Here is a 16,792-nt window from a genome sequence, read left to right as displayed (position 1 = left end):
CTTAGGTCCCTCAGCCCCTTAAGTCACTGTTGAGCCTCTAAGAGCTGGGATGGTCAGAGGGGCCCAGAAAGGTGGTGACAGCACAAAAAAAGTAGGGAGTATTAGTAGACTCCCAGATTCCCAGTGACAAGCATTAATTACAAGTGTAAACAAATGCAATTTAAGAGCCTATTTGCTTTGCACCTGTGGTGCATAGAGTTACAAACTGGATTTTTCCATGATGCTTATAGCTTTATATCCTCTCTCCTCAACAGTCAAACGTCTCTTGATGCCTTACTGCCTTATGTCCAACACAAAATTCCAACCTTATGTCTTGCTCACATTCAACTATGGCTGCAAAATTAGAAGCTGGTTTTGAATGTCTAGCCCCCAGTGCCCATGGATATACATATACACACCAATTCTGCAAATTATTTTTATGGTTGGCACTAGCTGCACTGGTATGTTTGAGAATCTGACAGATTTCTGCATGTGTAATCAAGATCTCAGTAATCCTACATAATTAGCTCACATCAACTTTTCTAAAACAGTCATCTTTCTGTATAATAAGAGGGGATGTTTACAAGGCTCATTTATCTTTACAGTTGGTAATTTAATAAAACTGTTTTTCCAAGACCTCAACATTGAGTTAACAATTGGAAAAGGAAGTTCTGGATATAAATAGCTCACTAACACCTTGGTGGATGGCTTTTCTGCAGTCAGGAAAACTGCAGGCAATATCTTAATGTATTCATTGGTTACAAGAAACCTATTAGGGAAGATGTTGTACCCAAACAATGAGCACTGCTTGGCTCCTTCAAGCTGACTTTGCCCTCACACTATTATGAACACAGAAGGATGTTCTTATGGTCATTTGACTGAGCTAGAAGTTGGAAGATATGGTTTTCAGAAGACCTTTAAGAAAGTCTTAAAATGAAACTACAAGGTTGTTGGGGTTTTTTGTGGTTTTTTGTGGGTTTTTTTTGTTTTGTGGGGGTTTTTTTGTGAAAAAAGGGAGAGGCACAAAGTATTAATTCATTATTCTGTCCATTCTGATTACTCTTTGCCCAAACTATTAAGAAGAGCACTTTTATATAACACACACACATATATATGTAAAATACATGCCATATATGTAAGATACGTAATTTGCGTGTCTGTGAGGGTATGTGTAGTTGCATTTATTAATAAATAGACCAAGAAGATCAAATAAAGGGAAAACAGTTAAAATTAAAGCTTTCTAGACGTATAAAACTAGGATGTTTGAACTGCAGAACTGGCTTCATGTTGGTATTTCATGGTCACTACTAGAATAATCATTACAGAGAATTGTCTTGCAGAGGTATGAATAGATTCTAAAGATGCTTCCTTGGAAGATGCTGAAGATTCAAAAGATACAAAGCCATTCGAGGAGAAAAGCCTGAAGCAAAAGGACACATTACACTTTTGAAAGTAAAACCAATGGACTGCTGTTAGAGAATGTTATTTAGTCCTATGAACAAACCATGATTTGGACAAATTTTCCAGAATTTTTTATTGCATTCATGTACTGAAAAACCCCAAAACATATCAAGAGTTTTCCTCTGCCTCTTCGCCTAGGAAGAAAAATCCTGGTTAACTAGAAGTAAGAAAAAGTATATCATGTAAAAAAACCCACAGATCAGTGAGAATAAAACAACAAAAAGAATAGTTCCCTACCCATTACTTCCTACTGTGTGAACTTTTGACATATCAGCAAACTCTTCCTTTCGCTTGCTACTAGTGTTGTACTGCTCGCTGTACAGCTTTAAGGACATCTGTTCAACAGCATCTCTTTGTGCTTCCAGATAGCATAGCTGAACCTCAGCCTAGAAAAGAAGAAAACAAAGAGAAAATAAAGCACTTTTTAAAAAGGGAAAAAAATCAGAAATAATACATTTAAAACAAGTATTTTTGGACTGCAACAATTTTAACCAAATGATCCACACCATCATGTTTCTCCTTGTGTGGTAGTTAAAAAGGCTGAACCATTAAGTTGGAGAAAAGTGTATTTCCAAATGCTAGCACTGAACTACTTAGGTTTCTCTCAAGAGAATGTGCTATATATTCCATGAGATGTATATCCAATCAAATGCTGCATGTAAATATCTGGCATGATTAAAAAGATATTAGAAATCACACACAGAACTGGCAGACACATGAAATGACATTTCTTGCAGGCTTCAAGACTGATAATGTTATCACATTGCTTCATAATTAATGAAAGCCATATTACTATAGGTATTTTTGATTTAAATAGTAAGTGTAAACTAAACCAAGCAAATTGGCATTATTCACACTCTGCTGTCCCATATTTGCCATCCACTGATTACTCAGCAATTTTAATTGCAAGTAAAAAAGGCAGTAAGCGAGTTGTGCTGTTTTCCATCAGACTGTGCATGGCCAGAAGAATGTTGAATAATATTTGGCATTGTATCTTATTGAATAGACACTTTATTTATTGCAGCTGTGGTGATCAGTTTGATTCCGAGGCTCAGAGAACCAGATGATAAAAGGATGAAATCTGCTGTTTGCCACACTTGCCCTTAGGAACAGGACAAAGAACAGAGGGTAGAGTAAGTTCAAAAGCACTTTGGGACTTTGTTTTCTTTTAATATGCTTCACTGAAAGAAAAACACATTATAAATTCTGATATTGCTTCACAAACTGCTACTTCTGTTTAACTACATCCTCTTTTTTTTTCCAATAGGAGGAGAATGCCTGCTTAACTATTTACTGCTATGGTTAGTAAATGCAACAAGCATGGAGGAAATTTTGTATAAGCACTCTTGCATTTTCTGCTGTGAAAGGTGGGGAAAGGAAGTTTGGCTGCTGGCAGCATGACAGTTACCATTCTATGGAGCAGCACAGCATCTGTAAAGTGAAAGCAGTGGAAGAGAGAGAGAGGAGAAGGGATATCTGCAAAACCTAAAAATAATCAGGCAAGTGAAGGGAAATAGGCACTGAAGAATATCAGTAAGGGAAGTCTGAGGGGGTGGTAATGACAGTTATATTTGCTTACATCTTGCCTCGGTACAATTTTTGTTAAGTAACAATGCATCTGATTTCGAAATTCCACTTCCTTTAAAAATTTCTCTTTCAAACATTTACAACTTTCACTCTCAGTTGCTTTTCACAGTGGGATTTCTTAAGTTTGTCAGCAAACTCTAATATGCATTTAAGAATAAAAAAACCCCAACCAAACAAAAATAACAACAAAACCCCCAGAAAGCCCTTAACAAATTTCTAAGGAGACAGGCAATAAAAATGCCAAGTAAACCACACCTTTCTTTTAGTGTGTACATAAATGAAACACAAGGCTTTCATAGTAGAAAATTAAACCACATCATGTTATCAGTGGATTAGCTGAATACAAGACTAACTAACTGGGATTGTCCAGTTAAAGTAAAACATTAAGGTTTGAGTGAGCTATAAAATAAGAAAAAGGGAAATTAAAACAAGCAGCTTTTCACAGATTTTTTCATTTTCCATTCACTTGCAGAAGTATTTGTAAGTAGGTAAATCATTAATGTATTTGGAAAATGGGAGAAGAAAAAGGAGGATAAAATAGAATACTGGGGAAAAGGAAAAACAGCATGGAATGGGCAAGCAAATATATGGAGAGGGATGAAAAAGAATCCACTATTTTTTCCTCACAGCTATAAGGTCCTCTTGTCCTGAGGATTATGAACTCCATCAACATCATACACTACCAATCCTGACTGCAAGCAATTGTGTCCCAGTTCTTGTACCTGAGAAATATGATCCCTCTATAAATCAATTGTATCTTTTTTAAAAATCCAATTTCTGTCTTCAATGATTGTGAATACTTACAGCAACTCAAACCCGGGCAGTGCCAAGCTTCAGATGGATCTCTCTGATTTCTTTTCTGTATGAATTCATTTATCTCACTATTGTACTTAAGCATTTTTTTATCCCTGTTCTACTGATATCAACTGCAAATCCAAAGAGGCTTTGAAGACCTCGAGTAGGTATTGATCAGTTATGTCTTAAAACCCTACCTTCTGCAGAAGCTAAACTAGCAGGCACAAGGTACTATCTAGAAAATAGTACACAGCATAGCTATGTAACAAATCTATTGCAGTTTATTTTCAACTTAAAATCTTTAGTGATAATGAAGAACTAGTTCTGCAGTATTCTGACAGAATAAAGGAACAACTTTATTAATGGAAATCAAATATAGAAAAGCTACTTGCTTTACCTTCTAGCTTATTTTGAGTGTGCATTTTCAGATTGCCCTACATGTGTTTTCTTGCTACCTAACACAACTGTAAGAAATTAATGTCTTACCACATCTCTATGGACACAGATATCTGAGAAATTCTACTGATATGTCTGTCATCCCAAATATAACTAATAGAAATTGGGTGGGGGCCAATCACTCATTTACTTTTTACATCTTAGAAGTGGAATTCAGTTTCTTCTTTGTTTTTAGAGGACGTAACAGGTCAGAATCAGTGAAAAACTGAACATGGGGAAAAATGCCAAGGAATGATACTTAGTAGTTGTTTTCCACTCTGCTCTTCTAAGCGACCTTTATTCCCAGTAAAAACACAGTAAAGAAGCTGGTAATGATCTGGTTACACACTTGTACAGATTCACTAACAGCGATTGTCCTATCAGATTGAAATGAGATTACAACATTCTGAATTATTTCCAATAATAAAGTGACAAAATGCTTTAATTTTCCTGAGACTGGAGGATCCAATCTCTGAACAAGACTCTGAAAAAACAGTAGTCTTTGGGGAAAGGCAGTTAAAACATTCTATACTAGTGCCAGATATTCAGTTCTAGTGATTGATTAAAAATGGTAAATATTTTCAAGGTTATTGTCAGAAAGCTCATTTTCTAAAAAACAAGATCTTATAAATAAACCGAAGGAGCCTGGGGTGAAGAATCTGTTCCTTAAGACTGGTTTTGCATGATTACATAGAATGTCCTTTACTATACAGATCACTATATAACATGATCAGGTAATCACTAACAATACAAGCCAATGAAAATACATTGTATTTCTTGTTAGACCTACATGTTAGAATAACCTTATTCTGAAGTGGAGAAAGACAAGACAAGGGATAATGGCTGTTACTGTGGGAGGAAGGAGATTGAAAGGTTATGTTGTATAAAGAATGTCAAATGAGAGACTCAAAATTTACACCAATATAAATTGGAAATGAGAAATCAGTGCTAGTGTTCTGCTCCAAACATTTTTTATATTGGAATGTACTAAAATAAATGTCAATGAATTGGTGTTGAAAGTAAAGTGTTTTCAGATACTGTTTCCTACAGAGTAGAAGCCTTTTGTTATGGTCTATGTTACTGAAAGCAAACTATTCTGTGCTTTAAATATACAACTTATAACATATTTAGTTGCATTGGAATTAGGAAAATATCCTACCTTGCATTATCCTTTCTCTGCAGTGCTGTAGGAAAGCTATACCACTGCCACATTAGGCTGTACTTTAGAATTACATACGAAATACAGACGTAGTTCAGTTCCTCTGCCATTAGTGGAACGTATGCTGGATAAAAACATTGCCTCTTAAATTAAAGCATAAATTGATAGACTCACAGAACGGCTTAGATTGGAAGGGACCTTAAAGATCATCTAGTTCCAATCCCCTTGCCATGGGCAGGGACATCTTCTACTCAACCAGGTTGCTCAAGGCCTCATCCTACCTGGCCTTGAACATCTCCAGAGAGGGGGCATCCACAACCTCCCTGGACAACCTGTTCCAGTGTCTCACCCACCTCACTGTATAGAATTTCTTCCTAATATATCCACTCTAAATCTGCTCTCCTCAAGCTTCAACCTATTCATGCTCATCCTATCATTACAAGCCCCTGTAAAAAGTCCCTTCCCAGCTTTCTGGCAGGCCCCTTTCAGGTACTGGAAGGCTGCTCTAAGGTCTCCCCAGAGCCGCCTTCTTCCCTCCAGGTTGAACAGCCCAGCTCTCACAGCCTGTCCCCTTAGGGTAGGTGCTCCAGCCCTCTGATCATCTTCATGGCCCTGCTTTAGACCTGCTCCAGCAGCTCCATGTCTCTCTTATGCTGGGGGCACCAGAACTGGACACAGTACTGCAGGTGGGGTGTCATGAGAGCAGAGTAGAGGAGCAGAATCACCTCCCTCACTCTGCTGGTCACACTTCTTTTGATGCATCCCAGGACATGATTTCCTTCTGGGCTGCAAGAGCACATTGTCAGTTCATGTTGAGTTTTTCAACATTTGACACCCCCAGGCCCTCCTCTTTGAGGCTGTTCTTGAGCCACTCCTATATTTGTGTTTGGGATTGCCCCACCCCAGGTGTAGGACCGCAAGCACTAGGCCTAGTTGAACTTCTTGAGGTTGGCTTGGGCCGACCTCTCAAGCCTGTCCAAGTCTCTCTGGATGGCTTTCTTTCCCTCCAGCATGTCAACCGGACCACACAGCTTGGTGTCATCCCCAAACTTGCTGAGGGTGCCTCAATCCCATTATCCATACCACTGACAAAAGTGTTAAACAGCTCTGGTTCCAGTACTGACCCCTGAGGGAGGACACCTATCACTGGTGTCTATTTGGACACTGAGTCATTGCTCTGTGAGTGCAGCCAATTCCTTATCCAGTGAGAATAAGCATAAGGATTCCAGTGTCTGTCAAACAAGGAAGTGGTCAGAAGGTATTACGCAGCTTGTAGTCTTAGAAGGCTCACCTAAAGTATGTTTATTTTACAGAAGTGCATCCTCAATTGCAGCATTCTAAAAGGATGCACATCCCAGCTTGGCAGTCTTTATATCTCTGTAACTGGCAAATTTCTTGAAAGGTAAAACTGGGAGTAATTTAGAACCAGAATTAAGCTGATCGTAGTAGCATTTATGTGATCATATCTGTGTCCTCAAGCATATTTTATTGTTTTCTGTCATAATCCATTTCTCCATATTATAAAGTTGTGCAGAAGGCTTTACTGCAAGACATGAAACATACCTTGGCTCTGTCATAGATACAGCTACTGAATAAAATTATGTTGAAGAGTAGATGGCTCAAAATGTCTTCCATGGAGATGTAGATTACAGAAAGAGTTCTTCATAAGGCAAGAGTCTGACCGAAGACTCTATACAGACTTGACCATCCACTACTCCATCCACACAACCAGCCAATAGGTCTTCTCTTGCAGAAAGCACTTATGGTAGAAGCAGTACTTCCAAGCAGTCAGCCTGGCATTTGATGTGGCATTGTAAAGAAGAACCATAGAATCATTTAGATCAGAAAAGACCTTTAAGATCATCGAGTCCTAAACTTAGTGAGCTAAGCTTCTAAGACTTCAAGTGACTTGGAAATACTGCTTCAAACCTCAGTATAGCAGGATGGTAATTCTTATCTTTTGGTGTTTGTCTGTTTTCCTTTTCTCTTTTTCCCCCTTCCCCCTGCATAACTAATACGGGGACCTTGCTGCAGTTCACTTCTTTCAATAGTGCGTTACCCTTCCTGCCTCTTCCATCCTTCACCTTGCACACTCTCTTCAGGACTGAATCAGATTAAAAAATAATCCTATATCATAAAATGTGTTTACTGAGAGCTGAACATTGAGAGTCCTAATACAAAGGACGTGCTGGGTTTTGATCACGCAGGAAATTCATTCTGTTAATCAGGGCATGCTTGTTACCAGTTAACATCTTAGCAAAGTGTTTTTATCATTATAAATCTCAGAAATGTTTTTATATTGGTAATAAATGTATCATTTTTTTTAATTAGTGTACTAAAACCAGCACAACAATGTGAAGCCTCCACATAGAATGAGGAAAAATTACAAGACAACATTCTTACTTATCAAGGTACTTAAACTCATTGTGGAGTTTAAGTAACAGCACCACTGTGATATTTACAGGAGCCAGAAAATGAAATTTTAGATAAAGTAGAGCTGTGTAATAGCAAGCAGAACTTCAGGCAGTTCCCAGAGCCATCAGAAATAATAGGGGAAAAGGAAAAAAAAAAGACAGTAAATAACACCAATAACTTTTTGCAGGGTTTCCCCTGGCTTTCAGAAATACATTGGGTTTTTGCTGTTTTGTTACAAAGATTAGGAACGCGACCTATGACTTCAGGATTGTGGAGTGCAAATGCAATCAGCAGTGTAGTCTCAGCAGTATTGTCTAACCAAGTGCATGGAAGTGTCCTGATCATGCTATTAATTTAAAATCTGGACCTCTGGTGTCTAATTCTTGAGTGCCCCTCTGCCTTTGGTTCTGTTCAGTGTAACACTAAATACAATACAAGAGCATGGCATGCCCTGTACTTCAAAAAGATCTCAACTGCATACCCAGAGAAGTTCCCTATATCACAAATACTAAAAAACACTGAAGAAAAGTATGAAAGGATTAACCTCTCCAGAGACCTCCAAGACTGAATAGTTTCTGACAACAGCATTCCAAAACTGCAAGGTGAAAAACAAGTCCTTGTAAGAATGGAAATTGGACAATGGCCAGTATCTTTTGCTACTTTTGTTGCCTCACAGATCTACATCTCCAGCCTGCAGACCGTGAGTGACAGGCAGGACACAAAAGAAGGGTTTGTAATAACTGAGGGTCAGGTGGGGAACAGGCTTGCTCTAACAACAGAAAGGGTTGGGATGACAGTGCTTGCTAAAATCAGGCAGAGTGCACAAATTAACAAGGATGCAGATCCAGCCAAACCCATCAACATAACAGTTAGAATGCATTTCATCTAAACTGCCACATGCCTGCCAGCTCCTTCAGTGACACCTCTTCACATGCCACAAGGACTGGTAAGCCGAACAGTCACCTTCTTACAAACCTATAAGAATTTATGCTATTAAAGTACCGATTCATCAACACAATCTTTTGTCTTTCTCTCCTGTTCAGCAGAGGAAACAGTTTGTTATAGGAGGTCAGAAGATAGATACACTGTACTTAAGCACAAGGTCAAATACCTTTTGGGTCAGCCTCAAGTTCCATAAGTAGTCAAGAAGAGGAAAGACTTGTCAGACACTGAAACTCTTCCCTCCATGTGCTAAAACTGTAAACTTAACCTTACTTAATTAAAACCTCCACTATTTGCACAGTTCTGATTGTTCCTACCATTCCCTCTGTTTGCACTTCTAGAGCAATGAAGTGGCTTAAAAAGGATTGTTAGAGACTCTGCCTATCATTCAAAGCACTGATGCTTCTAAAAGTCATGTTCCTCTCAAGGGCCTGGGTACCAGAAAACATGGACAGGCAATGCACCTAACTTATCTGCAAGGCTGGGCATTCCAAAGAGCCATGCCCTTAAGGTACCAATGCTCAGGACAGCACACATGTCCAAGAAAAACTCCAGAGTGATGGTGCACATTCCTCTGCCCATCTCCACAGCAGACTGACATGGATGTTTCTATTTAAAAATCAGGGAAAGTAGGTCTTGCAAAACTGGTACCTCCCTAGCAAAAACTACCCAACACATCCCAGCACAGCATGACTGAGCGAATATAAAAATCTTACAACCTATTCCTTGGAAATTTTGCTCTGAGATCTACTTTGGGCATATTTTGGAGAAATCTTTTACCATTGGGATGTGTACTAACATATCACAGTAGAATATGCTTTATCTTTTCATTTTAACACTTGACCAAAGATGTGTACTAACTCACAGTGAACTGAACCTGATGAGTTATTTGTATAAAGTAGTTTCCAAGTTATCTGAATTTATTTTATTGAAAAATCTCACTTGGAAATAAATATAAGGTAATTATTTATTTCTTTAAACTTGCAGTGTATGAATATGAAGTTACTTCGGTACAATGACTTTTTAATTAATTTTACCACACTGTAGTGGTGCTCCTGCTTTATATTTTGGTATCTTTTAATGAATAGAGATTTTTGTATAATTATATTATTTATGGTGAGAGGAACCTATATAAAATATAGAAATTACCAGTAAGATGATGCCGTATTAGAGGAAAAAGTAGGAAAAATATGAAATTATATTTCTGTAACACTACTACATTTGTGAGCATGTTACAAAGTAATGACTTTAAGTGGTGCATAAACAGTTTGATTTTATTCTGAGTAGCTCCATTTTAAACTCCTTTACGCTTGAGAAATGTTTCATATTTATTCATTTAATAATTACAAATATATTTAACAACTAGTCCCACAATTTCCTACACATGTCAACTCACAAAACTGCAGAGATTTTCAGCTAGTTTCCCTTTGATTTGATATTTTGAGTCAAATATTTTGAAAGGCTCAATTGTGTCAATCATTTTTCAGTCTAAACTCCTACACTGAGTTTACCTCAAAGACTCTCATTGAAAGCTTATTTGACTTCTGAAACTGAAGGGGATTTTTCCATGCCTCGATAAGCTATTTGATGTTATATTACCCATAAAGATGAAAATGTTTTTTTACTATACAAGGAAAGCATTGTTTGGTTTTGGGGGTTTGTTTGTTTGGTTTTGGGTTGTTTGTTTTGGTTTTTGTATGTTTTGGTTTTACTTCTTCTCTTCTTACAGGGATAAATCATAACTTTTTGTTTCAACAACTTTTTAGCTATTGAATTATTAATGACATAAAATTGTGCATGTATTAACACAGGACTCTGTCTCCACTGCAAAATTAAGTAAGGCAGACTATGAAAGATAAAGACTACATCTTACTTCATAATAATACTAGGGAAATGCTGGCTAAGTGTTCTTCTCTGTCCATTATTTTTTTCTACCCATATATATGTGAGAGACATATGTATGGGTAGGAAAAAATGTGAGATACATATATATGGGTTTTGAGGAAAATTAGAAAATTTTTCAAAAATAACTTTGAGGAAATATTATTAGTAAAAATATTAGTAATTATTGCAACCACAGAAAAACAACTTGAACTGCACAACTGCATTGCCATGTATAAAAAGCAGGCACAAACTGCTACTCCATTGAGCTTATTTTTGATTCTCAGATGAGGAGCCTCTTGAAGAACCTGACACCTACTGAGGTAGAGGGAATTGTAAAAAGATAACTGTTTTAAACATAAAATATTTGTATTGCTGAGAGGTCAGCTTTGCCACTGCTGACTTCATTGCAATTTGCATACTATTAAAGTATTACCCATAATGTTTGTAAAATTTAATTTTAAAGCTATGCTGTTAAAGATGTTTGCTGAATTGTAAGCACCTAGGACATTTGGGAAATTTGTTAACACTTTGATAGTTACAGGATTTCTGCCTCACTTTGCTTTTTATTTAACACCCCTCCCCTCACACACCATTCTCTTATTCCGTTTTACAGCCACAAATCTCATTTTAATGCAAGCTGAGATACTTAAAAAAACCCCAAGTATACTGCAACAGTACAGTAATGGAGATAATTTCCCCTTTTATTCTCAATACATTTAAGTTTGTTAAAAATGTCACTAACTTATTTATTTACTTTTTGCTGGGGGCTGAGATCCAATTATACTGCTATAGACTTGAGGTGATGGTTATGATTTTCTCCTTCACTCTAATACAGGCTTTCTCATTAAATCTCACAGCTCGGTAATTACAGTCATCACGTTTGTGTTGCGGTGCTGCACTCATCCTCACATTCTCTTCCCCTGGATTTCCATCCTCCTTCCCTCATCCCCTCCCCCAAGATCTTTATTTAATCCCTGGTAGGAACTGCAAAATTAAAGATGTATAATGCACAGATAGTATCTTTGCTTCCTTCGCTCTGCTAGACTACCACTTCACTCTAAAACACAGTTACTTTGGGAAAGTACTGATATTAACTCAGTTACTGGAGCACGGGAACTACCACTCCCCTTTGAAGTGCTGCAGAAAAGTTGTCCTTAGATGATAATGGAAAGGATGGAGCAAAGCAGGAAAAACAAGAATTACTTTACATACTAATAACACAAATTTAGTTATCAAAACACTACAGAAACAAGCATGCCTTTATACTATTCTTTAAAAAATTTAGCTTCCTAGGGTTCTAATAGTCTTTTCCTATGGTTCAGGAATGCACAGGAGCACTCAGCCCACTGCCTGTATCCTTATTTCAAAGAGAATCATTCAAACCGACATCCACCCTGTCAAGATTCTTGACTTTGAGCTGCTAATGCAGAATAAAAATCAATATAAATTTTGATCATTTGATGAATATTTACTTCTTTCTTTGGAGCCTGGGGATTTAGAATTGAAAACTGCTGAATCAAGTCATTTTATTTTTTTGTGTTTGTGCCAACACCAATTTACTACCCTCCTGAAAGTTCCTGAACAAGATGTCTCATGTGGCATACATGTTGGTTTTTCCTGTCAATCATAACTGTGTGCCAGTAGGGAACCATAAACATTTTCCTTTCATACTCTTAGTTCTCCAAAAAGGCATATTTTGATTACTACCCTGGAAAAGGTAAACTTGTCTTATACAGACATACTGTAGAATGCCTATGTCTATTTTTCTAGGACAGCTGCTGCGCCTAAATTGATACTATCTATTAAACATTTTTCTTTTCAGTATGAATTGCTTCATACAAAGAAGCAGTTTGCAATCACTGCAAACAAAGCTTAGCAACACGAACTGGATAAAGATCTATATTGACATTATCAATAGGTGTTTTCTGAAAAACTGCAACAAAATCCTGACCAGTATAATTTGCACCAAATGCTTGTGAAAATGAACATAGCAGGAGATAAACAGATCCCACAAGCGAGCAATTAAGATGTGACTCTAGTTTGCATTTCATCTTAAAAAGAAATGTACCTTCAGTCTTAATAAAATGAGCCTCTAAAAAATGTATATCTAAAGCTCCTATGTTTCCATAATGACTGGGGGAGGGGTGGGGGTGGAGGGGAAGGAGGAGGGGGCAGAGGGAAAAGGAGAAGAAAAAAAAATGATGTTTCTAAATTTGAAAAAACCTAGATTAGTTTAACAAGAACTGTAAATGCAAGCAATTTTCATCTTGCAGAATTTTTTTATATATGACTCAGTGGCAGACGGGCTTTATCTTAAGGAGCAATTTTGTTGGTCTCTTATAAATTAAATAAAAGTGGCAGCAGCTGTCTTTCAGAAGGCTGATATAGGCTTGCATAGTCATATGATATTATGTAGACAGATGTTTTAAATAAAATAAAATATTTAGATTGCTAGATACCTTGCTAGATATAAAGGCAATTATAGGATGTCTTTGCTAAATTAAATTTCTCATTCTTCTGAGAAGAAAAAAAAAGGAATTGTTCTGCAAACTGTACCAACAGGAAATGATTCTATATCTAAAACAGCTGGAGACTGTAACTAATATAAATTTACTTGAAAATAAAAATGCTGTATGCCTCTAGAGACATGCAACAACATGCAGTAAAACCAGATTTTTAAAAACATCAGTTTATATACACATATAAAATATTAAGAATGATCCACTCATGTAAAGAGATTTTTCAAGGCTAAGGCAAAGTAACTGGACAGATAGAGTCTTTAAATATAACAGAATTTGTATCTCTTTTCATACAATAAAAACTTCTCTTTTATTTTTCATTAATGTTTCCTTTTCAGAAACATGTTAGACACCTTACATTGACAAGGATTCTAATGTGATAACACTTTATTGCATTATGAAGATAAAATTTACTGGAAACCTTTTATCTCAGCACTTTAATGTAGATTCTGATTCACATCTATGTTGTGTGTGTTAAAGCTCCAAAAATAACTTTAAAAGAAATGCCTATATCCAGCACTCAAGTTCTTTAGGTACTGTATTGAGGAAAGCCTTCCAGAGTGTAGAAGGGAATTTTGCCAGTGTAAAAATGGCATAATTGACTCTTATGTGAACCCTTAAAAAATATACTACACATTCTAGCCCATGACTATCTAATGTGACTCAATTTATTTGCTCTTTCCCTTTTTTGTTGAAAATAACAGACTTCATTCTATGCAGTTCTCATTTTACTCTTCCCCAAGACCTCCTTTACAAACTTGTCATGACTCCAGACCAAACCTGGATTTGACTAAATCACCTAGGGTCCTCACTTGCTCATAAGGCAAACAGCCCAGGAGGAGTAAATATGCCAAAAGGTAAGAATAAGAACTTTACAAGTGTGCCTTGCAAATCATCCCTGGCAAAAACCCACCCCAATTTGCATGGCCTTTTTCTTCCTTGTTTCCCCAAAAAATGATACTGTGAAATCACTCAGTCAAGACGCTTTTTATGTTATATTATTTCGTGATTTAAACAACAAATTAAACACTTCTTTCTCACTCAAAACCACCCTAGGCTAAATAAAACCAAGCCAAGTACACCCAGGATATTGAAAGTGCTCTCTTATAGTTCCTACAGCAAGGGAAGTAAACGGTGTTAAAGATTCCTTTCAGAACGCTTGAGGTTGGATTGCTTTCATTTTTTCCAATAGCCTTAATTGGCTAAGTGCCTTTGAGCCAACTAATGCCCAGAGAGACCTCAACTCAGTAATCTTGTAAATACAATGATTTCAACAGATTTTCATCAAAGACTTGACCATTACACAAGATACTGCCGTCTGGTGCTGTATTATTTCTCATTTAGAGTGCAGTTAAAATTGCCAAATGAATACAAGGTTTATTGTTAGACTATTCTGTCCTACCAGGAGTCCAACAAACCGGACACCTTTAAGTTTAGACAGATATTTAGATGGATATGAACATTTATGTTGCCATTTCACAAGGAAAAGCAGCAAGGTCCCAAGCAGACTGAGAACAGCAAAATCACCCCCTGCTTAAGATGTAGATGTCTAAAGATGACACATGCATGTAACAAATGTTCATGTGAATATGTAATTGAGCAATTTAATCTTTTTCCTTCAAACAATATTAGGAGGAATAACTGAGATGACAATAACATATCACAGTATAATATGCTATATCTTTTAACTCGACCCATGAAAATGTGACATTTCTGAAGCTAAAATACAATGTATATTGAGTGGAGGAATCTGAAGTTCAGTTACTACAAGTGAAAACTTTGATTAAAAGATGTGCATTTCCAAAATACTTTGTGGCCATAGAGTACCTATAAAAATCATGATACTGTTAAAGAAGCTGAGTATCACTACATGGGGATGCTGGGAACTCAGATCATGATAGATGTTAATGTATTTCCAGAGACAGAAAAAGTACGAGTTCTAAACCAATTAACGACCTTAAAACATGACGTGGGACACAGGCTCCTTAGAAGTGAAAATCATTACACACTGATTAATCTAGACCCAAGAGAGGCCACAAACTAATAACTCAGAAGTCAAGGGTCATTTTTAAAACAAATATTTTAAATGCAGTTTGGTGAAAGGTTTTATTCTAATCTCACAAATTCCTTAAACAGTTTGATTGATACTTTGATGATTTTTTTTGGTTTTGTCACAGCATTAATTAAAATGCACCCTGAGTGTTACAGTATAATATTATAGCTTTTATTAACAGGCAGAGGCAATCTATTATACAAATAGTCAGCACCCACTGTATTAGGATGGCCTAAATAGTCAGCATCCACTGTAATAGGATGGCCTAAAGCCTAAGGATATTTTTAGCAGGAAAATATATAGGTGCAGGTGAGAGATCCTGGTAAAGTAGCCACAGGCTATTCCTCTACTCCAGGTTCTTTTTGCTGAGCACTGTTGAAAACTGACTCTCTAGTGGTCTCTTTCCACAGAGACAACATAGGAATTATGCTTGGATATACTTTTGCATTACATGTAAGAACAAAATTCAGATCCTACCACAGAACCCCACGTCCATTCTTCAACTGTGTGTCCAAATCAAGAGAATGTAGCATGGGGTTTTTTTTTGATCTTGGTTTCATTATAAGTGAACCACCAATGTGTTATTGGAGTAGGCTCAGATTAAAAGTTCAAGTCTTGGAGCTATCAGGAATAATTACCATAGAAAGTTGTATGGTAGCAGGACATTACAGTCTTGTTTATGGAGCTTAGGTAGAATTTCCAATCAGCATGATTGCATCTATTTCTAGTGCTTTGTTAATCGCTTCCTGAAGCTGCTCATTAAAGCTCCTATGTCAACATGTAACGCTGTGGTGGCTGAGCCAGAGATTGGGAATACAATCACATCTCTTGGCTTGGCTAAGAATTACACTGCAACATTGCACACTTTATCACAAATGTTGCTTTGCTGTTTGATAAAACGCCTTACCATGTCATGGAACTGTGGTCATTTATTTCAGAGGAACAAGCTGAATCTTCACCATTAAACGCTGGATGTGAGCAAACATCATTCTATTTTTGTCTCCCTCAACAATGGAATTGCAGTGAGACACAAGTACAGCAATTTAACATCTCTCTTTCACCAGTCTCAGAAATGATGCCAGCCCTAGACAAAAATCACTTGCCAATATCATAGTACTCACCTACCAACTGTGAAAGCTCTCATAGTTATAGTCAATAATTGAACCGACCGATTCCACTGTGTGGCATGTGATTGGTGATATTACCCCTTTAAGTGTGTTATTTAAGTTTGCAATGCAGTTAATTGAAACCCTACTAGATGCAAATCAAAAGTTTCAGCCTTAATTGAGATATTTTGAAAATTGAACCCATTGCTTCAGGCAGGTGCTACATGAGATTCCATTAATATAGGTAATTAACATTAGCCTCTGCTTTAATTAACATGCACACTTTAATTAGTAAAGCATTAACCAACATTAAAAAATCTGATCTTCATGCATCACAAAAACTGCAAAGTTATGTCTATGTTATTTTTTTTCCCAAGACTGTAAATCATACAACATATAAATTCTTTTTTTCTTTAAATACATCAGGATATTTTTTAAAAGAGAAATATACACATGA

The 16,792-nt window shown here is 36.8% G+C and overlaps 1 protein-coding gene across 1 annotated transcript in view; it reads right to left on the bottom strand.

The window, feature by feature from the left end:
* Window positions 1-16,792, bottom strand: part of AKAP6 (A-kinase anchoring protein 6) — a 218,574-nt gene that overhangs the window by 81,587 nt on the left and 120,195 nt on the right. Inside the window, exon 7 of the mRNA XM_054400703.1 lies at window positions 1,678-1,826. Coding sequence (XP_054256678.1) covers window positions 1,678-1,826 — 149 coding nt within the window. The remainder of the gene's footprint in view (window positions 1-1,677; window positions 1,827-16,792) is intronic.

This window comes from Indicator indicator, chromosome 4, assembly GCF_027791375.1.
Source record: "Indicator indicator isolate 239-I01 chromosome 4, UM_Iind_1.1, whole genome shotgun sequence".
NCBI lineage: Eukaryota > Metazoa > Chordata > Aves > Piciformes > Indicatoridae > Indicator > Indicator indicator.
This window is presented reverse-complemented; position numbering and strand designations above follow the sequence as displayed.